At 58.3% G+C, this 26,814-nt stretch overlaps 1 protein-coding gene and 2 long non-coding RNA genes across 5 annotated transcripts; 1 reads left to right on the forward strand and 2 right to left on the reverse strand.

Moving 5' to 3' along the window:
* The first annotated feature begins 1,294 nt into the window (after positions 1-1,294).
* On the forward strand, positions 1,295-25,075 carry TTC38 (tetratricopeptide repeat domain 38). 3 transcript variants are annotated; one of them, XM_040637719.1, is made up of 15 exons: positions 1,295-1,418; positions 2,369-2,446; positions 4,441-4,522; positions 5,907-6,078; positions 7,013-7,186; positions 9,987-10,062; positions 12,903-13,022; positions 15,280-15,339; positions 16,168-16,206; positions 17,204-17,285; positions 19,038-19,203; positions 20,529-20,688; positions 20,856-20,929; positions 22,928-23,017; positions 24,702-25,075. In XM_040637719.1, exons 1-15 carry the CDS (start codon positions 1,386-1,388, stop codon positions 24,904-24,906), a joined length of 1,611 nt encoding a protein of 536 aa, XP_040493653.1. In that variant the 5' UTR covers positions 1,295-1,385; the 3' UTR covers positions 24,907-25,075. The 3 variants fall into 3 exon arrangements, with proteins under 3 accessions (XP_040493653.1, XP_040493654.1, XP_040493655.1); XM_040637720.1 differs by lacking the exon at positions 16,168-16,206; XM_040637721.1 differs by lacking the exon at positions 24,702-25,075 and having other exon boundaries at positions 22,928-24,056.
* Positions 17,293-19,030, reverse strand: LOC103674023. Its single transcript, XR_571529.1, has 3 exons — positions 18,918-19,030; positions 18,080-18,242; positions 17,293-17,607 (listed from the first exon to the last, which is right to left on the reverse strand). It is a non-coding gene; the product is annotated as an uncharacterized LOC103674023 (long non-coding RNA).
* LOC121104452 lies at positions 24,031-26,777 on the reverse strand. The gene is made up of 2 exons (XR_005836794.1): positions 26,068-26,777; positions 24,031-24,521 (listed from the first exon to the last, which is right to left on the reverse strand). It is a non-coding gene; the product is annotated as an uncharacterized LOC121104452 (long non-coding RNA).
* Positions 26,778-26,814: the final 37 nt, after the last annotated feature.

Below are 26,814 nucleotides of genomic sequence, written 5' to 3' on the forward strand. Positions count from 1 at the left end.
GCAAAGACGGGAGATGGCCCTTACCAAGAACCGGATCATGATGGCACCCTGACCTTGGACTTTCAGCCCCAGAGCTGTGAGAAATAAATGCTTGCTGTCAAACACCACCACCGCTGCGCCCCAGTCTATGGGATTTTGTTTTAGCCGTCTGAGCTGACTGAGACCACAGGAAAGGGCAGGGCTGAAAGCTCAGACTGGGGTCACCGGAGGCATGTAGGGAGGAGGCACACGTGGAGAAGGAGACAGACTCTGGTCTCCTCTAGTATGCAGGGGTGCCGCGGACAAAAAGACAGAGAAGCAGTGGTGGCAGCGGGGCAGGTGGGAAACCAGGGGGGAGTGGTGTCCTGGAAGCCAAGGGAAGAGGGGATTCAAGAAAGGAGCAGCGTGGCCTGCTGGGTCAGAGCAGCTGAAGATGTGGAAGAAGAGGTGCTAGAGGTGGCAAAGGCAGCTGCTGGGTTCGGAGCAGGGAGGCCTTTACCGTCCTGGACAAGCACAGGGTCAGTGGTGTCTGGTGGGGATAACCATGTAAAACTCTGGGCAAGTTTTGCAGACATGGTAGAATAGGTAAGTGGGATGGAATGCAGAGGAGAATGGGAGTATTATAATAGATGGAAGATATCTGAAAAGATAGAAAAAGTAGCAAAGAGCCCCTATGTGCCCACATAGCAACTAAGAGAAGCGTGCCATGCAGTGGAAGGCCTCAGTGCACCCTGCAGGAGAGAGTCCTCGGCCCCATTGGTTGAGGCACGCATTGGTCTGAATCCCGTGTTTGCTATTGTCTCGTGTGCTTTACGGTTTGGGCAGGACCCAGTCCCTCAGCATATATTGTTTTGGGTATTAGTGAAGGGCTCCTAGTGGGACCCCAGTGCAGATTTGCTTGCACAGCGTGGTTGCGAAAGCCATTCGGTTTGATTCAATTCCATAAATGACCTCTAGTCATGTGCGTGAACAAGGCTGAAGATGGGACTCTGACGAGCTTGAAAGGGACAGCTGCCCTAGGGCTCCCCAGCCTCCCAAGGGACTCTGCAGTGGCGTTGCCAACAGGGTCCCCAGCAGGGAGGAGCCCCCTGGAGGCGGTGGGGGAGAAGTGAGACGGTGAGCGAATCCCGGGCCGCGCTCGGGCCCTGGGCCCAGGCTCGGTGCCTGGTGGGGGAGGCCGGTGGGCCCCCCAAGGCTCCCACTGCAGCGTACCCCTTCCAGCCCAAGCCGGGCGCTGCAAGCGCGGACCCCCTCGGAGCGCCCCGGGGCGGGGCCGGCGCTGCTGACCAATGAGCGAGCGGGGGAGCGCGGCAGCTCCGCCCCGTGGTGTCCGCCCCCCGCCCCCACACGGAAGGCTGCGGGGGGACCGGAACCCGGGATACCGGCCCTGCCACCCCCGCGGCACCATGGACGCTCCTGCGCCGCTGCGCGACTGCCAGGTACGTGGAGGAAGAACCCGGCCGGGCCCCACGGCTCTGGGATAGCCTGGCGCCCGCCGCGGGGCAGGACTAACCTGCGCGGGACCCGAGGTCGGCCGGGGAACCGGCCGTGAGGTCCTGGCGGATGTCCTGGGTGCAGGAAGGGACCAGAGCACCCTCCCGTAGGTAGGACCAGGGTCGCGTGTCTCGGCCCAGCGGAGATCCCGGGGCCTAAAAAGCATTAGTCCTGGCCTGGCACAGCGGGGACGTCTGCTTGCTTCGGACCCTCCAGGGTAGGGAGCCCGAACCCAATTTGCAGATGAGGAAGGTGGAGTTCAGGGGACTTGCCCCCCTAGTCATGCAATAGGCAGTCTGCGCTGGGGGAGCAGAAGACATTTCCCCTGCCAGGGGAGTCGCCAGTCTGTGAGGCCCTGGTAGGGCACCAAAGGCAGCGGTGAGGGTGAACAGGTCTGAGTCGTGTGATGATGCTGAGAGGAGAGGAGTTGTTTTGGTGGTTGGCAGATAGCCTTGCCAGCCAGATGGAAAGACCACCCTTCCCGCCATGCCCTAGTGCTATACCTCTTTTCTGCCCTCCCAGACCTCTCCCTTCAGCCTTATCAGGGACTTCCATGTCCTGGGTGTTTGCTCCCCCAGCACACTTCACAGTTGCCTCCTACATCCTCTGGAGCCCCATGTGGGGCCAACCAAGGGTCTGACGGAGGATGTTATCAGGAAGCACACAGCTACTTAGAGACCCCTGGGATTTACATCAGGCTCTCCCACCCAGGGCTCAGCTTCCTGTGCCCTGCGCCGTCTATGAAATCCGAGAGTCTGTGCCCTCGAGGCTGGGGCTTATGGAAACCCAGACTGGGTGATGAACTCCCGCATTTGGAGATCATCTGTGCTTGGGGGTTGGGGTGTATGTTTACGTTTGGAGGATTACATGGGTATTCTCTTCTCGCTGTGTGTAGGCGTGGAAGGATGCGGGGCTCCCACTCTCAACGGCGAGCAACGAGGCCTGCAAGCTGTTCGATGCTACCCTGACCCAGGTACGCCTACCGAGCAACTCAGTGGTCTCCGCTCTGAAGGCCCATGGTGCGGTTTTTAAAATTACTGAATGCTTTTAGGTAATACGTTTTTCATGTTTAAATGTTCTGGCATCTCCAACAGCTACACTTACTTATGCCACAAAATAAACGGTACTTACGCACGTGAGCAGCCGTGCTCCACACTCCCATCTCCCACGGCGGGCTTCGATTTCTAGCCAGACGCACATACCGTCTGACGTACTCTCCACGCAAAGCTGGGGGATGACGACCACGAGCTGGCTCAGTTCTCAAAGCTTCCAAAGCTTTACACCTTTATCAGCACTCCTATTTTATAAGCAGTGAAGCCCGTCAGCCCTGTGGCGACCCAAATCTCCTGGTCAGCTTGGGTATAGTAGGGCGTCTTGGGGACACAAACATGCCTCATCATGCTCTGAAGCCCCACGGCCACCAGCGTGGAAAGTGGGGGATGCTGTTTTCAATTTCATGATGAATTTAGCAACCTGTTACAGTAGAATTTATGTACTCTGGGCCCTGGCGTTGGAAGCGTCTTTGCCAACCCATGGCACGGCTGGAAGGTGCCCCCAGCAATGGGTAGGCAGCAGTGGGATGTTTATGACAATCCTGACCCTCCCTAGGCATCCACCTGTGGTCTGCTGAGGGTTTGATAGGGGGCCCCTCCACTTCAGGCCTGGGGCCCTGTACTGGAGCTAGTCTTTGAATATATTGCTCTCACCTTGGCTGTTCCGAGACGCTCCGCCATGATACTGGCAATTTCTAACACCAACGAAGGAGCCTATAGTTTTAGAACTAGGAGGGTTTCAGCGGCGAGGTCCAACTACTCTGACAGGTGGGGGAACTGAGGCCCAGAGAGCTGAGCTGGCTCACGCACTCGGGTGGAGCCGGAGCCGGATGCGCGTGAATCTGTATACGCCGATGGAAAATCAGAGCTGGTCTCCATCACGAGCAATGAGAACATTACCTACTAACTCCACCCACACGACATAAGGACTGAAAAAGCTTCTAGAAACCTAAGAAAGAAGAAACAGCCAGTGAAATGCTGTTAGCTTGCCCAAGGGCTCCACTGTGCACATGTGAGCTCTGTTTGTGCCTTTCCTGCACCTTTCAGCCTTGGTAGAACCCTTGATTTGTTCCACAGCCCGGTCCGCCCCCACCCCCGCACGGCCGGTGTGTATTCTGTCCCGTGGATCAGCGTCTCTGTGCTGTCCTGGGCCTCTGAATCTCTGCACCGTCTCCCCTGTGTCTTAGTTAAAACACACTCAACTAGTTCTGTGTAGATGTAAGTTAGACACCTGATAGGACACATTTTAAAATCCAGTGCATTAGTACGGTTTTAGGATTTTTTAAAAAACGAGCATTTTCATTTATTTTTATTTTATTTATTTTCTATTGCCTAACACGGGGCCCACACTCACGACCCTGAGATCAACACCTGAGCTGAGATCGAGAGTCAGAGGCTTCATCAACTGAGCCACCCAGGCGTCCCCCAAAATAGGCATTTTTGAACAAAGAATTAGAAACAGATTTACCAAATTGTCAAAAATGGCAGTGGGGTGAGATTAAGTTTGATCATTGGGCTTTCATGCCTCTTTCTAACTTTTTATCGTAAATGTTTAGTTAAGTTCTTTTTTGGAAGGAATGACTAAAAAGTAGGAAGTTTCCTATTATGGTGCCCGATTTCAAGGCCCGTCTCATGGCTAAAGAAGCCGATGTTCTGGGCAGGTCACCTGTCAGGAAGAAGCTTCCTTTAGCTGTTTTTTTTCTGGAAACGGTGACCTGACCAGCTCCAGAAAACATGCCTTCAGCTCTGAGTGTTCCGTCTCTTCACTTGAGACCGACCCAGGTGTGGTCCCTCGGCGTTCAGACTGGGAAATCCCGAATTCTCTAGAGAGAAAATCCAGCTTAAGACACATGCCTTCCTCAACACGAACTAAGGACTCCCTGGGGACAACTTTGTTTTGCCTTTTCTATTTCAGTATGTAAAATGGACCAACGACAAAAGTCTTGGCGGCATTGAGGGCTGCCTGTCAAAGCTCAAAACAGCAGATCCAAACTTCGGTGAGTGATGCCGTCCCTGAGTTGAGCCCCGTCTTGTGGGTCCAACACCTCTCTGGTTCCCTGACTGCGAGACTCAGCTGGCACGGGGAGGGCAGGCTGGTGGCAGTGGCCGGGCTGCCATTTGCACGGAGGGAGGGCAGGAAGGCGACAGCCACTGTTGGGCTTGGGAGAGCAGCTGCTTTCATAGAGATGCCGGGTTCCACAGAAGGCATCTTCCTAATTTCTTTCCCTCTTCGTTTGTCAGTTCTGCATGGAAGACACCAATCCCATTTCTCAGAGGAGGAAAGGGAATGAGAAATGTATCCAGAATCACCCAGCTGGTAGGGTGGCTGAGATCACATAAGGCTTTCTGTATCCTGGTCCTGCCTCTGGAACCCAAGAGGTGGTTACCGCAGCCTTTCAGGACCCTGCTGAGACCTTAGCCACGGAGGCCTAGTGACATCACAGATAAGCCATGTGTGCCGCAAGCCTAGGGAGGTCAACCCGGTGCATTCTGGAACCCCAGGAGGGAGGCCCCACATAGAGTGAGGTTCCAGGCCTGGGGGAAGGACGGAGGAGGGCAGGGCAGCAATCACCACCGCTTTCCCGGTCCTGCTGAGGACGGGGTGCACAGAATGGGGTAAGAAGGAAGCTGAGCCCAGCCTCTAGGGGACCAGGGGCCAGGAGTGCGCTCAGGCACACTGAGCAGACCTCAGGCCCCAGGATAGGAGCAGGGGCCACACGAGTGGTCCCAACACTACACTACAGTTGGGTCCTTGGTCTCGGGCCTGGGCCGGTGAAGGAGTTCCAAAGGCCAGCAGACACCGTGCGTCTGTCAGGCTGGGGGCTAGGAAGCTCAAGTAGGGGCCTGGGGGTCTGCAGACCTGCCAGCAAGGTTGCTTCAAGGGCCACAGGCATATACTCCCAACCCCCATCCCACCCCCAAGCTCTCCGTGCACGAGAGTGGCTCAGACCCACTGTGTTCCAGAGACCAGCCCCTAGCACTGGATCGTCTGCTGAGCACTTTGCTGGAGTCTCTGTGTGGGTGGTAGTGAGTGGCAGCTGATGAGGGAAATTAGGGGTAGAGGGCCACGGGAGCCCACAGGCAGCCCCTAACCAGTTCACCCAGTGAAGGGGGGGAAGACGCTGCAGACACTGGCCCTCACCACAGCGCCCTTGTTAGAAAAATATTGGTGGAGGTGCGGAAGGCTTTGGGGATTGCTGCTCCTCCGTGTGCGTGGTGAGGGGCCCTGCTGAGCTCCAGACTGTCGCGGGGGCCCAGCATACATTTCACTAGCCGCCTGGCTTGGCCCTCCTGGGATGGCGGGTGTTGATCTCACACTCTGGCCGGGCCGGGCGGGGCAGGGCCATCTGAATCACCAGTTGCTCTCCAACCTTTCACCAGCGATGGGCCACGCCATCTCTAATGGCCTCGTGCTGATCGGCACCGGCAGCTCCGTGAGGCTGGACAGGGAGCTGGATCTGGCCGTGAAGACGATGGTGGACATTGCCCAAGCACAGCCACTGACGCGGCGGGAGCAGCTGCACGTGTCTGCGGTGGAGACCTTTGCCAAGGGGTGAGGGCCTCCCTGGCCGGGTGGCACCCTAAGACCGCACGGGGCGATGCTACGGGCTGCCCGACGCCCACGGGAAGGGGGGCTTGGGGATGGTTCTCACCTTGGCATCCGCAGCCGTCTCCCTGCCTGCTGCTCTGTCTTCACCTGACTGCAGAGTGAGGAGACAGTCGGCTAGGATTTCCAATCTAGCGTTCAAAGCACCTTACTTTATTTCTTTAACTGAGTTGGTTATTATGTTTGTTACAGAAATAATAGGACCACATTACAGAAATACATAAAAGAAGAGAGAAGAAAGCACTCACCCTATGCTCGTTGCCCTAACACACCCTCGTGAGCGTCTGCTCATAGCCTTCCAGGTTGTCCCCTGCCTCTACTGTCCCCACAGCGGTCGCCCCCCCCCACCCATGGGGATGTCGTGATCCTGGAGCCCCTCTCCGGGACAGCCCCTACGTCTGCTCAGGCAGCGGAGATGACCCGCACAACTAAGTGACCTGAGCGGATGGCACAGTAACCACGCTGTGCCTGGCCCTTCCTACTGGGTCGGTGCCAGCGGTCAGCCCAGGGTGGGCTTGCCCCCTATAGACTTCCTGCAGCTAGTTTGCTGGCTCAGGAAAATTGTCTTTGGCAACCTGTTAAACCAGTTTTTTGGTTGGTTTGAATTCCAGACTAAAGCTTCCCACTGGTTTTTCAGTTTCACGAGCCACAACCTAACATAGAACCTTTTGTGTATGGGTGTGTATAAAATACTCTCTCTCTGTCTCCTCTCTGCCCGCGCCTCGGTCTCTCCCTCCCTCTTTCTCCCCTCCCCTCTTTATATATTATATATGTTTCGACTGAACCAGTTCAGACTCTGCCCAGAAGCGAGGCCGTTTCACGCTTCACGTGGATGAATTACACGTTCGGTGTTGCTGAGAAATCTCTCTTTGGCTTTCAGGAACTTTTCCAGAGCCTGTGAACTGTGGGAACAGATTCTCTGGGACCACCCAACAGACATGTTAGCCCTAAAATTTTCCCACGATGCCTATTTTTACCTGGGCTACCAGGAACAGATGCGAGATTCTGTGGCTCGAATTTACCCCTTCTGGACCCCCAGCATCCCTCTGAGCAGGTACGCACCAGTTGGAAATCACATCGTTTCTTTCTTTCTTTTTTTTTTTTTTAAAGATTTTATTTATTTATTTGACAGAGGGAGAGGCAGCCAGCGAGAGAGGGAACATAAGCAGGGGGAGTGGGAGAGGAAGAAGCAGGCTCCCAGCAGAGGAGCCCGATGTGGGGCTTGATCCCAGAACGCCGGGAACACACCCTGAGCCCTGAGCCGAAGGCAGACGCTTAACGACTGAGCCACCCAGGTGCCCCTGCATCATTTCCTTCTTCTCTCTCCTCCGCCCTGAAACCATGGCAACGGTCCTGGCCCTGCCCTAAAAATACTGAGCCTCCTGCGGCTGTTCTCCTCATCCTTGAAAGTGAAAAGATCTCTCCTTTTGCTCTTCATCCTGTCCCATCTCGCCAGCAAGGCGGTACCGTGTGTATCGGTCATCCCAGGGTAGTTTCTGCTGCAGTAACAAACATCCTTGAGATCTGACTCTGCAAAGGCTCGTTTCCCACACGTACTACACAACTGTCTTGGGAGGGCTGAGGGCTCTGCACCCCGTCCTTGTCTCCCTCCCACATCAGGGACCCAGTGGGTCTAGTAGGTCACTGAGGGAGAGAAGAGGGCACCCTGGGGGACCCACAGTGGCAGGGCTCAGAGAGGAAGGGACATGTTCTGCCCCTTCCAAGTCATTGGCCGGAGCTGGTCACCCACCCACGGGAGGCCGGGAATGCAACTCTGCTCTGTGCTCCGGAGGAGATGGAGGCCTGGCATACCTGAGCCACCTTAGTGACCGACCGCCACACGGAATGGCCTCCATCGTGTCTAATCACAGGATGGGGGCGCCTGGGTGGCTCAGTCAGTGAAGCGTCTCCCTTTGGCTCAGGCAGGTCATGGTCCCAGGGTCCTGGGACCGAGTCTGCCATTGAGCCCCCTGCTCGGCGGGGAGCCTGCTTCTCCTTCTACACCACCCCCCGTTCGTGATCTCTCTCTCTCTCACTCTGTCTCTCAAGTAAATAAAATCTCCAAATAAAAACCTCACAGGATGGTTGTGAAGGTCAGACGGACTCATGGATTGGAGAGCTGTGTTAGTTAGGATTCTGTAAGAAACGGAACAAAGAGGGTATGAATATTTATAGCTGTATCATTTACATATACGTACATGGGGAGAGCTGGGTTGATTTTAAGGAATCGGCTCATGAAGTTACAGGGATTGGCAAGGAAGTCTGAAATCCACAGCCCGCGCCAGCAGTCTGGGGAGTCAGGCAGGGTTTCTGTGTTGTGCTCTGGACGCAGAATTCCTTCTTCTGGGGACCTCACTCCTTTCTCTTACATCTTCAATGGATTGGGTGAGGTCCACCCATATTACGGAAGAAAATGTGCTTTACTCAGAACCTACAGATTTAAATGTCAATCACATCTGAAAAATACCTTCATGGAAGCATCTAGACAGTGTCTGACCAAACTCCTGGGTACCATAGCCCAGCCAAGTTGGTTGTAAGATTACCCATCACAAGAGCCTAACAATACTGGGCAAACCATGAGCATTCCGTACAAGTGTAAATGATGAAGGTTAAATGACTCCAATCAATATTTAAAAGAAATATTTAAATATTTAAAAGACACCTATAAGTATTTAAGAGAAATATTTGAATATTTGAAAGAAATAAATATTTGAAAGAAAGGTCTGGAAGCCAGTGCACTAGGATGCGGCTTTTATGAATAATGAGAGCTAGACTTTGTAATGCGTGGTAGTAAAGATAACATCTGAGTCACAAACAGGAACTCCATCGCTCTATCTTGTTTTCCCATAATCCCACAAAACCGCAGGAAAGAATGCTGCTTGCAGCCCGGTGCTGCATGCCAGTGATTACAGTTGAGAAATCGTAGCGCGCATCTCTTCAGGGAAGTGTCTTCAGGCTCATCCCCGGCTGGGCCCAGGCCAAGAGTGAGCTGGACGGACGCGTCCCAGCCTGCAGCTGCTGGGCCTGGGGAGGAGCTGTCCAGTGAGTGCAGGCTCAGGCCTGGCTGGGCGCGGGCGGTGTGCCCCAGCCTGCACTCACCGTGGCTTCCCACGGAGGTGTCCTGGGCTCTGCCTCTAGGGGGGAGCCACCAGCCGGACGGGAAGGAGAGGGCCCCCCCACATCCTCAGGGAGGCAGTGCGTTGACGGGGGTTATGGTGCTAGTCGCAGAGGGACCTGCTCTAGAGATGGGGTTTGGGGGTCGGACGATGAAGGTCACAGCGCTGCTCACCAGCCAGAGCACCCAGCTGCTGGGAAGCACGGTGCCTGGGGTGGTGCCTGGCCCGGGGCGACCCCTGGCTGGTGCTGGGGCTGGGGGTCAGTCTCCTGGGTCTGCTGTAACCAGGCCACACACGAACGGGGCAGCTTAAAACGACAGACATTCATGCTGTCAGAGTTCTGGAGACCACAAGCCAGAAAGGAAGGCGTCCGCAGGGCCGTGCTCCCCCCGAGGGCTCTAGGGGAGAGCCCTTCCTCGCCTCTCCTTAGCGTCCGGCGGTAGCCGGGAGGCCTTGGCGCTCCTTGGCCTGTGTTCCTGCGGCTCCATCCTGTGTGTGTGTGCGTGTGTGTGTGTGTGTGTGTGTGTGTGTGTCCAGGCCCTCCTCTCCTTTCTCTTGAGAGGACACCAGTCATTGGATTTAGAGCCCGCCCTCTCCCTGCAGGACTTCATCTCGACTGCATCTGCAAACACCCTAATTCCAAATGAGGGTGTACGTTCCAGCATCATTGGGGGGACACGGCTCAGCCCATACTGAGGTAACAGTCCACTTTTGAAGACTTTTTTTCTCTCTTTTTAGCTACGTGAAGGGCATCTATTCCTTTGGACTGATGGAAACCAACTTCTACGATAAGGCAGAGAAGCTTGCCAAAGAGGTAAGAGGGCCCTTGCCGAGGGGCCACCCCCTCAGGGAGGGGCGTTGGGTGGGCAGAGCACACATGACCCCCCCGCTGGTCTCCCTTTCCTCAGAGACCCCGGGGAGGGGCTCTCTCTGCCAACTGCCTCCACAGGCCAGGAGGGTGAATGAGACTGGGGGAGTCTGCGTTCGCCTCTCCCTCAGGGCCCCACGGGGGGGGGCAGCTCCGGGCTCCCCCAGCCCTGTCTGTCTCAGTCCAGTGCTTCACGGAGATGCCCCACGATTGCAAACAAAGGCTGCTTCCAGGAGGGCCCCAACCTGGGGGCTGGGCTCCTGCTCCAGAGGGAGAGACCCCCAGTGAAGGGTGCAGAGGAGTGTGGTTTGGCTAAGTGCTTCCTGTCAGCTGGGTCCGTCCCACCATGCTCGCCCGAGGGGCTGGCTGGTACCCAGGCACATGGTGGGCGCCCCTCAGCAGGGGCCCAGGACCAAGCAGCAGGCCGCGGGGGTGGACCTGGGGCACGGAATGTCCTCTGTGGCCCTTGGAGTCCCTGTCCTCCAGCCCTTCTCCTCACGGGAGTGGAAACTGAGGCCGGGGGAGGGGCTGTCACGCTTTCCAGCGCCTGGCTCAGTGCCGGCACACCCACTCTAATGTGCTCATGCCCTCTACCACGAGGCACTCATCTCTTCGTTGTCCCGAGGAGGGGCTCACCGCTCAGAGAGAGGCCAAGGCTGGAGCCTGCTCAAGTCCACGCAGCTCAGGAAGGGCAGAGCGGGTGCTCAGCCGGGCCTCCTGACCGGACCGCAGTGCTCTAGGCTGCCTGGGCCAGACCCGGCTTCCCAGCATCCCCACCAGTGTTCCTCCCCCCAGACATTGCCCTAGTTGGCCCCCAGTACCCCTCCCCAGGAGGCAGCCAGCACCCCTTGGCGGCCCAAGAGCCATGAGGTTTCTGAAATCTGTTCTGGTTATAGAGATGGAGCCCAGACTTGAGTGCAGGGTGATGGTTCCCTGCTGCGTGGTGGTCTGGGCTCCATGGTCTGGGTGAGCAAGCCACACCGTCCATAGGTCAGCCATAGGAAGGTGCCCTGGAGACCATGGCAGCTGGACCCCCTTGTTGGATCATGTCCGTCTGGGCACCCAAGGGCAGGATGGTTCGAGAAGCCAGAGGGCTGACAAAAGGTGCAGGCTTATGCCCCACTGGGAACAGGAGGTGGTGGCATGGGGAGCCCCTCTCTGCTCCCTTCTTGCCCCTTTCTCCTGCTGCACCCTCTCCTGCAGGCGCCATGCTCTGACCCCCACTCCAGTCCACCAGAGGTGATTACTGAGCAGGGCCCCATGGTGACAGTGACCGCCAGGCCTTCAGGAGAGCGGGGGTGCGCTGCACCTGGCTCCGCAGGAGTCTGGAGAGGCCTCGCGGTTGTGCTGCGTGCGTGCGTGCGTGTGTGCCTGCGTGTGTGCGTGGGCCCAGCGTCTGCAAGCCAAACGCCAGGGGCAGGAAGAGCAAAGGGCTTCGGGCAGGGGAAGCACCGCCTCAGCTGTCAGGAAGCCTGGAGCCGCTCCATAGGCTGACGCTTAGGGCGGAGGTAGGCGAGGCAGGCCCTGGGGGCAAAGGCTGGGGGGAGGGCGGGGGCCGGACCCGCTGGGCGGTTGTGTTGTGCCTTGAGACTTGACAATGGGGGTGGGGGCGGATCTTGAGAGGAAGCTGGTCAGGAGCCCGTCACAGAGGGTGGGGCCTTAATCTTGGAGGCTGCCCCCCGCTCCCTGCCCTGAGCTACCGCCCTCGCCTGCGCCCAGCATGAGAGCAGTCATGGATCCCTTCTCAGGACACCCTATATCCCCAGGCCTGCTCAGCTGTGCCCCCGCCGTCTCCCTAAGTGTCCTGGTCCTGCAGGGCTCTGCTCCAGGGTGCCCCTTGTCCCTAAGGGCACGTTCTTTCTTCCAGCGTCCCCACACGTGGCCTGGTGCAAACAGTGGGTGGGAGCAGAGAGGCAGGGCTTACTGGGGACCACCTGTCAGCATAGACCCCATGGCAGGGCCCAGGCCAGGGACTCTGCCTCTGGGAAGGGCATGGGGCACTGAGGCAGGGGGACTGGGGGAAGTCATTATCTGGTGTGGGGGACCTGGGCTCCTGCGGATTGTCCTCTGGGCCACTTCGAGCCTCAGCCTACTGCTCCGTGCCTGGCACTTGGGAGATGCCCAGGACGCATGAGCTGAACACAGGAGGAAAAGAACACTACAGTGGGAGGAATCCCACCTTGTGTCCTGCCTGCCTTGCCGGTCACTGTCAAGCTCACTACTCACGTGAGTGCCTATCATTATGAATAGTAAGAACATCAGAATGAGCCCAGAAGGCCGTTCATGGACGTGTGGTTGTCCGCGAGGGGCAGCCAGGAGCCCGCGGGGCACTTGGCAGTCTGCTCGGCATTCAGACACACCGCGGCCACTTCACCTCCACTCAGGACCAGACACGCCCAGGGAGGAAGGCGGCGTTATGCTCCCTGGGGGGAGACAGGCCCAGAGAGGCCGGTTGGCATGTGGCAGGTGACTCAGCTGTGTGCAGGAGGCCGTGGAAGGACCCAGCTGTGGTCTTGAGCCAGTCAGCCAGCCTCCCCGGGCTCAGTCCCTCACCTTTGAAATGGGCAGTGATATCCTCACCGGTAGCAGCACACAGATGGGCAGCAGGGCTGGACTTGGGGATCTCTGTTGCTTTGAGGCAGAGCCCAGGGCCCGCACTTGTGCTAGCCTCAGTCACCCATCCAGCGCAGGCCCCTCGTCCCTGCGTCACTTGGAGATGCCTCGTCACCAGGCGGCCTGACTAACCCACATTATCTCCAGTCGTCTTCCACCCCCTCCCCTTGCAGGCTTTATCAATTAACCCCACGGATGCATGGTCAGTGCACACCATTGCCCATATTCACGAGATGAAGGCAGAAATCAAGGACGGACTGGAGTTTATGCAGCGCTCAGAAACCCACTGGAAGGTACGATCTTGTCCACGGGTCATCTGCCTGGAAAATTCCGTGTATCCCCTAGAGTTAAGCCGAGGCTTTATGGACTGCAGTTTCAGAGTGCAGCTTACCTCTGGGAAAACTCGTGTTCTGCTTAGAGAAGTTTCTGTCAACCCGCAGTATCCCCTGGGTGCCACATGGCTCCCCCAAACCTGCCAGTGTTTGGCAGGTGATTCTAGAATAGGTTTTGGGCTGGGGCATTTGGTGTAAAGGAACGGATCAGAAAATCACCAGGGGCACAAGAGCCTGGCCCCGTGAGAACCTGGAGGGCCCTGAGCTGCCCCTTCACCACCACCAGCCGGCTGGCTCAGCACGGACTCCTGTGGAGCAGCGCTGGTAGCCCTCCTTCCTCTGTGCGCATCTCTGGTCCCCGGGGTTATCTCCGGCACACAGTCTGGCCACCTGTCCAGGTGTGGTCTGCCGCCCTGCCCTTCTCTGTGCCTTGGTGGGCTTCCCAAGGTCCCGCTGGCCGAGGCGGTGAGTCTCTGCCTGGCTCCGAGCAGCAGGGTCTCGGCACCCGAGGGAACCATGAGGAGACCAGGAATCCGGCAGGGAGCAGACAGGGACTGGCACAGCCCCCGCATCCCTCCAAACCGCCCCCTGGCCTAGGGCATCCCAGTGGGAAGTGGGAGTGGAATTGGTAGAGCAGGTGAACAGGCGTGAGGTGGCTTTTGAGAACTACGATCCCGTGAGGTTCACGCACGGAACTTTCGGAGGATCCACAAGCACTGGGGATGGGAGAGGCACTGGGACAGCCTGAGCCAGAGCTAGGGGAGGGGGGACAATGGGTGGAGCCCTGCCTCAGGCTCCCCCAGGCAGATACTGCTAGCTCTTGCGAGAGCACTGAGTCTGGGGTTGGGAGCACAACTGTGTGGCCACCCTCCTAGCTGAGGGCTGGGGGCTTGCCCAGGCGGACCCGAGGGAGGCCAGGAAAGGCCTGGCCAGGGCCTTCCAGTGTGTTGCATTCACATCCCTCCCCCAGATGCTGTGATTTTCCTGGGTGTTGGAGGCCTGGCTGGACCCTGGGGCAAAAAAGTGATCCCTCTGAGCCTTGTTTCCTCATTGGTACACCTGCTGTTGTAACAACTGTGAAGCCCTTGGCCCCAAATGAATTCCCATTGATGTTGGTTCCAGACATGTGCAAAATGAGGCAGCCCAGGCTGGCTGGCTCATCTCCCGAAGGGCACTAGTCCCCTGATATTTGCATCTGTCCCCTACCATGGCTTCGGACAGCCTCTGGCTTGGCAGGACAGCCCTGGGGTAGATGGTGTGACCTGGGGCTCCCTTTCCTCCTCCTCCTGCCCCAGACTGGAGTTCAGTCAAGAGCCCACCCTGGGAACCCAACTGAGAGTCCAGCCTACACTTCAAGTGGAAGTGGAGTGAGCAGCTCCCCAGCAGCCCATGGACCACACCATGATAGGGGTGCTCTCAGGGATATGGAAACTCAGAGGAGGCATTCAACCCCACTGGACTTGAGGGGGGAGTGGTCAGGGAAGGCTTCCTGGAGGAGGCAACCCCTGAGCTGAGTATTGAAGGATGCTAGGGGTTTCCCAAGTGAAGGATGGGGAGATGGAGGGTATCCCAGCCAAGGACCAGATGGAGCAAAGACCCTAAGGCCTGCCGGGGCCTGTGAGGAAGAGGAGACAGAGGCATCTGGATGTCCTTAAGCACAGGTGCAAGGTGGACGTGGGCCAGGAGGAGGTGTTGTCAGTTCTGCTTTCCAAAAAGCGGACGGTAGTGTCCAGGCAAGGAGGAAGCGTTTGCGGTAGCCTCATAGAAGGAAGGGCTAGCATTCACGATGGGGTCTAGGGGTCCAGTAGTAACTGTCCAGATGTCACCCCCCCTTGTTTGTGGGCTTCGCCAGGAGCTGCGGGGAGTCCAGCCCTGGGCTCATCGATCCTCACGGCTTTCTTGGGATTTGGACACCCAGTGGGCCTCTGCACCTGTTTGTGGAATGGACTCATCACCCGTTTTCTCTCCTCCATACATAAGGAGGGCTTGAGGCTTAAGGAGCGGGGTAACCTCGATGTCGGCCCTGCTGGCTTCAGCCCAGTCTCAGACTCCTTGGCAGTGCAGGCAAACGGGTCGCCGTCCCTCAGAGCTGGCCCAGGGAATGTTTCCTGCACTCAAAGAGGGGTGGGGGGCTCTGCCCTGTCACAAAACCACAGCCAGTAATTTTTTTTCCCACAGGCTGTCAGATTTTTCTCTAATTCTCTCATTCTTTCCCCAGGACTGTGATATGCTTGCTTGTCATAATTATTGGCACTGGGCTCTGTATCTGATTGAAAAGGTAAGATGGCCAGCTGTCTTATCCTATGTAGATGTCCAGAGAACTAAATCTCTTTCTACCTTTTGCTCTATCCTGGGGATAATGTTTTGTGTTTTCACATTTAAGTAGTGTCTGGATGTAATGGAGCATTCATGTTTTCAAACAGCTTTTCACGCTTAAACCACGTTAGGCATTTTTCACTGTCTGGACATGGAATCACGTATCTTGTGTATCATCTATGGAGACAGGTTAGACTGAGCGTCCTCTGCTGCTGGAGTGAACGGCCACGCCCCTCTCCCCCTAGACTGTACCTGAGGGAGCCATGAGACCCTCCAAAGCCTTTGTCCCAGTGGAAGTTAGGGTGGGGGGAGCACCCTTGACCCCAGTGATTCTGCCACTGGGTCCTATTTACAAGGGACCTTCTCGTAATGGTGCTTATCATAGAGAAAAATCTAGAAGCTCCCCAAAAGTCCAAAGAGAGCTGCTTGGAAGGTGAGGGCCCGCTGTGATCAGGGTCTGGAGGAAAGCAGTGGTCCCCACTGCACGTACCATAAGGAAAATAGAGGGAAAAAAGACTAGAAGAAATACATGAGAAAGCTCGTAACGGTTTGACAAGCATGATGGGGAAAATAAGGCCTCGACAGAAATGGTCCCTTGGGGAGCAGAGACCGGCGCTGCCCCGCCCAAAGCACGGGTACTTCTGCTCGGCCACCCTACGGCCCTCAGGCGGCACTGCCCATCCCCCGTGCAGGGTGCAGGGGTGGGGGTGGGGATCGGCTTTTCAGCTCATTCCTCAGTGTTACATTTGACCTTCGCCACGTGGTGATCACGGGAACTTGGTTCTTCCAGGGCGAATACGAGGCCGCCTTGACCATTTACGATAACCACGTAAGTCTACCTTTGCACCCAGTTCGGTTGATCAGACATTTGCCTTTCAGTCTCTAGCACATAGTTGAGCCCGTCAGTATCATCTCAGCCAGAAACAACAGCTGGGGCGAGAACTCCCTTCTTGTGTAAGACCTCGTGGGGTTCATTCTTGCCCCAAGTGGTGGTGTAACCGGGATGGGGTGAAGACACTCCGCGACGCTGTTCAGCGTGGGCGCCGGTTGAAGGACACCTCTAAGTTGGTCCTTTCTGAAATCCCCGCCGGTTGAAGGACACCTCTAAGTTGGTCCTTTCTGAAATCTAAAATGATGGCTTTTCTTGGGTGGAACCACTGACCTGCCCACGGGAATTTTTTTTTTTCCGAAAACACACACAAAATTTACACTGTGACCATTTTTGAGTGTAGGGTTCCGTGGCACTGAGGCCACTCACCGCCCCCGTGTCTGTCTCCGGAACAGACTGCAGCCCCACACCCACTGAACACAACTCCCATTCCCCCTCTTCCAGGCCCCAGGCAGCTTTTAAGAGAAAAGAAGCCTGACTCACAGCTCCTGGAACCTCTGTGCATGCTTTGTAATAGAAGGGCAGGGTCTGAGAAGTGCTTGGGGCCTCAGGCTCTCACCCGAGGACACCACTCAGTAAAGTGTCGGTTGAGTTCTGTCAGGATTGTGGGGTGACAAGGGCGGCTCCCCCAGTGCCATGAGGTACAGGCCAGCTTAATGCAGACCCGGGAGCGGGCGCCACGGCCTCCCGCCACCATGGTCTGAGGCCGGGGTCGGGAGGTGACAGGTGCCAGTGCCCAGCCTGTGCTCAGGGCTGGGGCTCTTTCTCTGGGTCTGGCGCCGGGCGCGGCCCAAGCCCTAGGCAACGGGCTGGTCCTGGAAGTTGAGGTGGAGGGGCGATGGCGGTGGGTCCTGCTGGCTGAGGGCTGGCTCTGTGAGGCCCCACACGCGGCCCATTCCTGCAGCTCCTCACGTGCCCACCCACCCTTGTCCTCTAGGTCCTCCCCAGCTTGAAGGCCAGCGGAGCGATGCTGGATGTGGTGGACAGCTGCTCCATGCTTTACCGGCTGCAGATGGAAGGTAGCCCGACCTGTGCACTCCCCTTGGCTCCTCTGCGCCCTGTCCTCCCACAGAATGAGGGGAAGGAGCTCACTCTTGAGCCACTCCAGGTCCTGCCGCAGTCCTGAGCGGCCTGCCTGTGTGTGGCCTTGGGTCCCAGCTCCGCAGCCGCCTTCCAGCCCACCTGAAGCCACTGGGCTCTAGGCTCCACTCCCCTTTCTTCCAGTTCCCATCATCTCTGGGTGTGCAGGCTGAGGCTCCGTGCCATTCCCACCGCCTGCCCACCAGCCCTGCAGGGCACGGCTGGCAGCTGGCCACCTGGCTCTGGCTGCTGCCTCCTTTCCTAGAATAAGAGAGGTGACTGTTTCTCAACTCCCTGGGGTTTCTCAACATGGTCACCCCACATTCTACAGGTAGCCTGGATAGTGTTGACCACAGCTCTGATGCTTCCGGCCAACAGCCGGGGTACCAGATGGTTCTCCCCTCTCCCTCAGGCCCAATAGAGCCAAACCTGTATTCGCTCTAGGCCCTGGGTTGGCGGGACAATGTGGGGATGAGGGCCTAGGCAGGGCAAGCTGTTTCCAGAAAGGATTCCCAGTGGGGGTGAAAGATGAAACATGGAAGCATGTGCAGGGTTTTGCCAGGCAGAGGTGGGAAAAGATGTGGTGGGCAGAGGGCAGCCTGGCCCGTGCCCCCAGCACAGAAACCAGCTGCCTGTTACAGGACGAGTGACCAAAGGGTCGGCGTGGTCAAGGATGAGGGCGGGCAGCTGGAGCCCATGTGCGGGAAAGGCAGGTCAAGAGTCTGGCTTTTACCTGGGTCTGCGGGGAGCCTCCTAGATCAGGGCCGGGCAGGCTCCCGTCTGCTATGAGCGGCGGGGCTGACCCCAGGTAGGCTGAGGCCCACACTCCTGGGCCGGCTCACGGTGTTCGAATGGTGAGGCTGCCAAACTGAAAGCTGGGCGGTTTGTCGAGGGGCCTGGAAGAAAGGTGGAATCCTGTTGACCCTGAGACCCTGTGAGCCCTCCACCTGCAGAGGCGGAGCGCAAAGCCGCCCGGACTCTCTAGGGACCCTGAAGCCTCGTGCCTCCGTGCACATGCCACACAGGTTGGGGGGAGGCTCGGAGGAACAGTGGTGGTGCCAGGGGCACATGGATGGAAGGGGAAGGCCGCTCGCTCCCTCACCATCCAGAGTGGGGACTCAAGAGACCTGTCCGATTTGATGGGCTGAGGGACGGAGGTCAAGGGCAACGTCTCCACGGCAGGAGGTGCCCCTGAGAAGTGGGAAGAAGGTAGTAACTTTGAGGAATCAGGAGGGGCAGGAGGTGGGGGTGGTGCTGGGGAGCAGAGCAAGAATAGACACCATCTAGCGCTGAGAAATCTAGAGCCAGATGTGAGAGAATGTTATTTACTAACTCTGTGGGGTTTTATCGAGCCCCTATTAGGTATCAGGAGCCATACCAACGGTAATCCTGGGAAGAATTTTAAAAATTATTTGGGGGCTCGTCAAAGGGGCCAGAAGCTTCAATACCCTTCATAGTTTTTTTGTTTTCTACCGTATGCCTCTATTGCTTTTCTACTTAAACCAAGTTAACATACCCTGGGCCCAGAGGCCTCAGAGTGAGGCCGGGGGCCCCCCGCCAGCCCCGCTCACCCGCCCAGCCTCCTGAGCTGGAACGCACGGGCCTCTGTGGGCTGTGGGGTACAGGAGGCCCATGTGCAGGACACGCTCACACAGGACGCCGGCCTGCGGGTTTCTTCCCTGTGTCCTCAGGGGTGTCCGTGGGTGAGCGGTGGCAGGACATCCTGCCTGTGACCCAGAAGCACAGCCGTGACCACATCCTGCTGTTCAACGACGCACACTTCCTGATGGCGTCCCTGGGAGCTCGGGACCCCCAGACCACACAGGAGATCTTGACCACCCTGCAGGATGCCAGCGAGTACGCGGAGGGGCCAGGGCCCTGCTGGGAGGGCAACGGGTGCCGGGGGCGGGCCGAGGTCTGCTCCGTCCCTGTCCCTACCCACCAGAGAGGCTGGGAGTGGAGGCCCCACTGGTGAGCGCAGCTGTAGGGACGCCCGTGGAGGGCGGCTGGTGTACAGGTGTGTGCTCCCACATGGCTATGTCCTGCAACAGCACGGTTGTTCCCCTAAGAGACAAAGTCACCTCTCCATCCCGCAGCTGGGCGCGGGAGCCTCCATGTCATGTGTACAGCCTCCCACGGGGCGGGGGGGGGGGGGGGGGGGACGGTGAGGCTCTGGGACCAGAAAGCCCTGCTGCTGACCATCTGAGGTCCTGGACAAAGTGCTTCTCTGCTCTGAGCCTCAGTCTTGTCATCTGCCAATTGGGGACAGTGCCTGCTGAGGCAGGCTGGCAGGAGAGGGAGGTGTTGTGACGTGGTTACACAGCTCCCTGGCACGGTTCCTGGCATTGGTGGGAGCCAGTTTCCATCACAGCAGAGGCCAGAGGGAGTTCAGGGAGGTAGGGTCCTCCGTGGCACAGGCCACCAGGGAGGCAGCCGCCCCTCGTCTCCCAGCTGGAGGGCTGGAGCTGTGGGAGCCATGACCCCTGGTGCTGTGTCCTGGGGGCCATGCTTGAGCTGGCCATCCCCACAGCCACCCGCCCACTCCTCCCAGAGCTGTGCTGCAGGATCTGTGCGCCTCGGCCGGGGACGCGGTTTCAGGTGAGGTGTCCACGGTCCGGCGGCGGTCATTTCAGCACAGGGAAGGCCTGGGGAGGTGCCAGCACTCGAGTATTTGATTCTTGCGTTTAGGACAGGCTTGCAGCAGGCTGCCGCCATGCCCACAGTCCCTACGACCCCTTAGCCGCCACCTGCGGGCTGGCAAGGAGACATGGGTGATGACAGCCATTTGCCCCAGTGTGGGGGCCAACTCCAATGCCAGGCTTTACCTGCATTGCGTGCAAGCCTGACAGCTCGGTGAGGTTGGCACTGTTACCCACACTTTACAGTGGAGCAAACTGAGGCCCGACGTTGGGGCACCTGCCTGAGGCCGGGTGAACAGCACAGTTCAACCCTGTTGGCAGGCCTGTTCCACCCAGGGTCAAGAGAACCCTGTCCTCTCCCCTTCCTGGCTGCTTCTCCTCTGTCGGCCCACCCGCTGTGTGTCAGGCACAGCGCCAGGGACGCCAGCCTGAGGAAGAGCAGCCCGTTCCCTCGGGACGCCCGAGTCCAGCGGGGAGGCAGGTACGCTGAAGGGCAGGCTGAGGCGCCCTGCGGGTAACCGAGGGTGGCTTCTTGGCCGGCAGGGCCCCTGGGGAGAACTGCCAGCACCTCCTGGCCCGTGAGGTGGGGCTGCCCCTGTGCCAGGCCCTGGTGGAGGCCGAGAGCGGGAACCCTGACCGCGTCGTGGAGCTGCTTCTGCCCATCCGCTACCGCGTCCTCCAGCTTGGGGGCAGCAACGCCCAGGTGAGCGCCAGCCTCGGGCCACAGGCCGCTGGAGCGCGAGCGCGGGGGCCCGGGCCCGGGGTGCCCAGGGAATGTGTCCCTGAGAACAGGCCTGCCCACGGCGGGATGGGGGCTCCCATCCCTCACCCCAAGGTACAGGAGCCTAACCGGCCTGACTGACCTTCCAGAGAGACGTCTTCAACCAGCTCCTGATCCACGCAGCCTTGGAATGCACGTCTGGCGTCCACAAGAACGTGGCGCGGTGAGTCCTCGCGCACACCCGCGCCGGGCCTGGGGACATCTCTGCACAGAGCTGCCCCTCTCACGTGGGGGTCTCCCCGTGGGCTTCCAGCCCTGAGGCTGCCACTTCCCTCCCGCTGAGGTGGTTCCCGCCTTTGAGGTTGTGAGGACGTGAGGCTACGGGGTGCTTGGTTTCCCTGTTAGCGTGCTCGACTTGACCACTGGGGTCCACCCCACCCCCAGGCCTGTCCTCCCGCCCTCCCCTGGCCACACTGAGCTGCAGATACCCTGCACATCCCGCTCTTTCAGGGCCCTGGGTCTTTGCACGTGCCGCACCCTCTGCCAGGGACGCCCTTTGTCCCGGGCTGTGCGGGGGCTGCAGGAGGTGGGGGAGGGGGCAGGCAGACCCAGGGTCTGGCGTGGAGCTTACCTCTCATGTGGGAACAACTAGCAACGATCTCTTACACACATACACACACACACAGCAACCTACCATGGGGGGGGGCGGGGCGGGGCACGTCGCTCTGGAGGCTGCGGTGGAGGCTGAGCTGGCTGGGAGTCAGGGAGGGTGGGTGCCCTGAAGAAGAGTTGAGAGGAGGCCCGAAAACTTGCAGATTTGACCAGGCCCAGTGGTTACGTTAGGACGAGGAGGAGCTGGAGGGTTAGGGATGTAGGGGCAGGGGCACCCCAAGAAGAAAGCTCTGCAAAGCCCAGCCCTCGCCATCAGCGTGGGAGCTCCCACACCCCAGCTCCCCTTGCCCTGCATGGGGCGGATGGGTTCTGTGCCGGTTCCTGCTCCGGGGGTGAGACATGACCCCTCCTGTGGGTCCCCTGCACCCCACTGGAACACCAATGGGAACTGGGGAAGGGAGGGGCTGTGGGGTGCCTGGTGGGTAGAATAGGGGTTAGGAGACCCAGTGAAGTTGGGGTGGCCCTTGGCTGAGCCCTGGAGGTCAGGTGGAAAGGCCCAGGCTCGGGGGGTCCATGCTGCATGAGACCCAGCGGCCCCAGCAGCATTTCCGAACTAGGCAGTGCAGTGTTCTCAGCACTAATGAGACAGGTGTGCGTGCTCTGGATGCTCTGGAATTGGCTGAAACTCTGGAGCATCTTGGACATGCCCTCACTGTTCACCCCTCCGTGGCCATACGCAGAAGCTACACACCTTTCTTTAGTGGTCACATTGCTTAGAGCTCCAGGCCACGCTGTGGGTGGCAGGGAAGGTGGGGCTCTTTGGACAGAGAGGCTGGCTGAGGGCAGGAGCAGGGGAGCTGGGGCAGGTGCAAGGGGGGGCAGGCCATGGGGGTGGAGGATCCCCTCTGAGCTGGGAGGTCTGCCTGTGGGGGTGCTGGGGGACAACACGTGCGGGCACCCTGGAGCAGATGCTGACCACGGAGGGGAACCTGCTGCTGTCGGGTGACAGGAAGCTCACTCCCCTCCCCTCCAAGGTGGAGACCCTGTGCCCCCGCCCATGGGGTTCCCCCCCCCAGTGCGGCCTAGCCCCTTAACCCCACCCCCACCCCAATCACTGTTGTCAATTGTTTGGGGTCTTTGCCTTAAATACTTGGTTTGTTTAATCTTGGGTTTCTCCACACCTTGTCTCCTGCCACTTACCTTCCGAGTCAGCCTCAGACGAGGCTTCCCCTGACCCCCCTAGACAGGCTCTACCCTCTTGTCTGGTGGGTGGATGGGCCCCCAGCTTCCCGAGGCAGATGAGGCCACAGTTATGTGCTCACCCAGTTATGTGTCTTGGGGACAGTGTCGACGTGTTCTCCAAACACCGGATGTCCTGGTGGTGCACTGGAGTCCCCACCTTCTCATCCTTGACCCCCCCCCACCCCCCCAGTACACTGCCTTCTCCCTGGTCCCCCTGCCAAACCCAGCTCTCCTGCTGTTGGGCTCTGTCCCTCCTGTCCATCTCAGCCCCAGGCCGCGTTGCCTGTCCTGCCTTGGGGCCCAGGGACCACGGGGCCCCACATCCTTCTAGGAGGTTCCATCACAGACCCTGTCCCTGTTTCCGCAGGAGCCTTCTGATGGAGCGTGATGCCTTGAAGCCCAACTCACCCCTGACCCAGCGGCTCATCCGAAAGGCTGCTGCCGTCCACCTTCTGCAGTGAGCTGGGCCTGGCCCCCTCCCCAGCGTCAGATCAGCTGCCCCTGCTCCTAGGGTTAGAAGCAGCTCGAGCCTGTTAGGGCTGTTGAGTGATTTGCAGCTTTAAGCAGAAAGCCCTGCAACCAGCAGCATCACAGGAAGTAGGGACACAGATCAATTTTAGACATGATTCAGAATCTTGTAATCCTTCTTACAGGCCAAGGTGCAGTTTCAAGCAGTTAGAAGCGATGCGGGCAGTGCTGTTACCACCTGCTGGGCAAAGCGTATTTTCCCAGGGGACTCTTACACCTCCTGGTGTTCAAGAGTTAGAAGGCGGGGTCGGCTGGGGGCTGGTTCAGCTGGGCCGGAGAGTCCTCCACACAGCCCCTGGGGATGCCCTCCCACCCCTGAGGCTGCCCTGGGATAAACCCTCTCCTTTTGTCTTCTCCATCATATTCTAGATATGTTGTCCCATCTTTTGGGTGGGAGCACCCATGGGGAGAAGTGACTTGCCCAGGGTCACAGCTAGTGGAGGCCTTGCTGAGTTTCACCTTGGGCCCCCCAGCTGCTGCACCCACTGCCCCCAAAGAAGCACAAGCATGTGGGGTGGCCCTCTGCTGTCTCTGGAGAGGTCTGCAAGCTTCCCCAGGGGGCTTTGGTGTTGCCGATGAAGGGACCGCCAGTATGTGGTCTCCTTTGCCAGCTATGACTTTGACCACACAAGTGCACATGCACTGAGCGGGCACACTTTCTGGGGGGTGTGGATTGAGCTCAGGGTTGCCCTGTTGTGGCAAAAACCAAAGTACTGTGGCATGGAGCTTTACCGAGATCTGAACCAGTTTTCTATCTGCCCATCTTCTTAACCTGGCCCCAGTGACACTCCTAAGCAAGCCGCTGATTTCACCGGAATGTGCTCGCGAGGGGTGATCCCAGTCCCCAGATGTTTCTCAGGTTCCTTCAGTGTATGCTGAAATTAGGTAGGGACTCAGGCAGGGGGCAGTGGAGACCTCCAAACTGATAAAACAAATTTCTGAGATTAAAATAGTTCATTGGTTCCTTTGACTGTTGCTGATGGCACCTTTCATCTTCTCCCATGTGCCAGGCCTGGGCTGCGTCCTGGGGAGACAGGCTTCTCCTTGAACTTGGGAGTGGGGGCGGGGCAGTGAGTCAGGAAAATAGGTAATTACAACAGGAGTTCGAGAGAGGCACTGTCTCTACCCAGGAGCTAGGGACACATGCCAGAGGACACCCTGCCCTCGCATCCTGAGCTGTCCCCTCACACCCCATCTGCCCTCCCCTCTCCTGGTTCCAAGGAAGACACAACTTGGCCAGGGAAGCAGAAAGACTGTTCCCTCCTCTGGGAAGCCCTCCTCTCACCCACCGCAGGCTGGCAAGGGTGCCCCCTCTGTCCCCCAGCCCTTGGCACCTGTGTTTGCTATTACCCCTTTCTCTCCTGCTGTGAACTCCTCAGGTCAGTGACAGCATCTGTCCCAGCATCACCCAGCACACGGCCCGCACTGAGCACCTGTCAGAGGATGTTGGTGAATGAACTCATGCATGGAGGCATGAACTGGGGGGAGGAAGGAATGAACCTGTGATGGGCAGGCTCATGATGGGACAGACGGATGAAGGCACTGTTCAGAGTCAGCAGCAACAAGCTATGCGTAACCGGTGCAGATACTGAGCACCTCCTATGTGCTTCCAGGATACAGGGAGAGGAGCATCGGGAGCGTGGGTGTTGGGGACCCTCACCCCCAGCAACATCCATAGGCTGTGGGGACCCGGGCCAAGCACCCGCGAGCTCTTGTTGGAGTTGCCCTGTGATTGAGTCAGGCACGCGTAGGCCTTCGGACCATCGACTGGGCACGAGCACCACGAAACCAGCTGCTGTCTTCAGGAGGCCCTGCTAAGTGGAGGGAAGCCTGGAGCTCCCAGGCTGGGGGGCCCAGCAAAGCCAGCCTGCTCGAGGATGAGCAGGACCCCAGGAGGCAGCTGGAAAATGACCTGACCCAGTGCTCTCCTTTGAGCCCCTCTTTCCTGGACTTCCAGGTTCCTCGAGCCAGTAAAATCTCCTCTTTCTAAAGCCAGCCTAAAGATGGTTTTCTGTTTCTTACAACCCAAAGGCGGATTCCTGCAGCTGGCTCTGCCTGGCATCGCCTTTCCTCTCTAGTTAAGCAGACACCTGAACAAAAGGCAGTAGAATTCATGGGGTGCCTGGGTGACGCAGTTGGTTAGGGGTCTGATTCCTGATTTCAGCTCAGGTTGTGATCTTAGGGTTGTGAGATCAAGCCCCACATCAGGCTCTATGCTCAGCGTGGAGTCTGCTTGAGATTCTCTCTTCTCCCTTTGCTCCTCCTCCTGTTTGTGCTCTCTCTGTCAAATAAATACATAAATCTTAAAAAAAAGACAATGGAATTCAGAAGGGATCCCATGGACAGAGACTTAGGTGGGAAAGGCAGGGTCCAGGGGATCGGCACATCAGAGTGCAGTGGGAAGCCAAAGCCTACAGAGGGAGCCCTTTGATAGAAAAGAGGTGTGGGGATGCCAGGACAAGACAAAGGGGATGCAGAGGGTGGGCTGGGCTCCTTCCAAGCTGCTAGACTCCCCCCAGTCCCACTCCCCAACTCCTGCCCCTTCAATATCCAGTGCCCACTCTCTCAGCTCTTGCCTGGGGCCCATCGCTGGGCTGTGTGAGGCTGGAGGACATCACATGACCAAGACCCTACCCTGCCTTTTAGGGGCTCATAGTCTCATGGGGAGCTGGACTCAGGATCAGAAGTGGAGAGGGATCACAGCAACATGGGGTGATTGGTGTGGGTCGTGTGAAACCAGAGACACAGGAATCCAGATGCCAGCCAGCCTAGAAGGCTTCTTGGTGTAGGTCCTGGGCTCAGGATGGCTGCCCCCTAAGACAGCTCTCTACCCAACCTGCCCCAAATAAATAGCTCATTATCATCCCTGAAAATGATGCTCTCCCTCCAGACTTCAGACCTTCCCAGACAACACCCTATGGGGTATCCCAAGCTCCTCCTTCCCGCATCCTCCTACAACCACCAGTCCCAGATACCTACAGCAAGGGCTTCATGATACTGTCCTGAACGGAGCCCCTCATTTCACCCTCCAGGCCATGAGGGTGGCTGGTTCACAGTCCAAGTCTCAAGTGAGGTCAGTCTCAAGCTGCCGCTGATTGACCTATTCACTAGTCCGTCCTCCGTGTCGCTCAGATCAGGAATCTTGCTCCAACGTGTGCATTCTCCCGTGCAGACCCCATCACCTGGCCACGAAAGCCTGTGCACCCAGCCCCCCCCCCATCTTGCCCTCAGAACAAATCCAGTTCCGCAGCGCCTCTAAAGCCCAGGGCAGGCTTCCCCACCTCCGGTCATGCTCAGATCCTCATCACTGTCCTCCGCCACCACTCAGCTTCTCCTGCTGCAAGGGCGCAAACCGGCGTCACCCTGTGCGCTGGTCCGGGCAGGGTCCGGGTCTTCTTACTGTATCAGCACCCGGTGCGTACTGCTTTACAAAGCAGACAGGTGCACCTATTTCGTTTGGTCTTCCCATCAACACCTTACGCTAGGAAATGAAGCCTCCGCATTTACAGATAAAAAGCTGGGATCGGAACCACGTCCCTTAGCACGCGCAGCTACCCTCAGGCCAAGCCTGCGGGGACACACTACGGCGCTCTGCGGACCCACCACAGGAGCCGGGCGGAAGCCCCCCCTTGCTCAGCCCGCCTGCCCGCGGAGGCATTGCGCACGCGAGCTGCCCTCCTCCTCCTGGCGGCTCCTCCCCCAGCCCCCAGGATGCACCGGGCGCGG

This window comes from Ursus maritimus, unplaced genomic scaffold (assembly GCF_017311325.1).
Source record: "Ursus maritimus isolate PB19 unplaced genomic scaffold, ASM1731132v1 scaffold_21, whole genome shotgun sequence".
In the NCBI taxonomy this organism is placed as follows: domain Eukaryota; kingdom Metazoa; phylum Chordata; class Mammalia; order Carnivora; family Ursidae; genus Ursus; species Ursus maritimus.

Bases quoted from the DNA above. Each gene is read 5' to 3' on its own strand.
- TTC38 (XM_040637719.1), top strand. From the start codon at position 1,386: ATGGACGCTCCTGCGCCGCTGCGCGACTGCCAG. The intron at 4,523-5,906 runs GTGAGTGATGCC...ACCTTTCACCAG, and splicing joins AACAGCAGATCCAAACTTCG to CGATGGGCCACGCCATCTCT. The intron at 20,930-22,927 runs GTGAGTCCTCGC...CTGTTTCCGCAG, and splicing joins GTCCACAAGAACGTGGCGCG to GAGCCTTCTGATGGAGCGTG.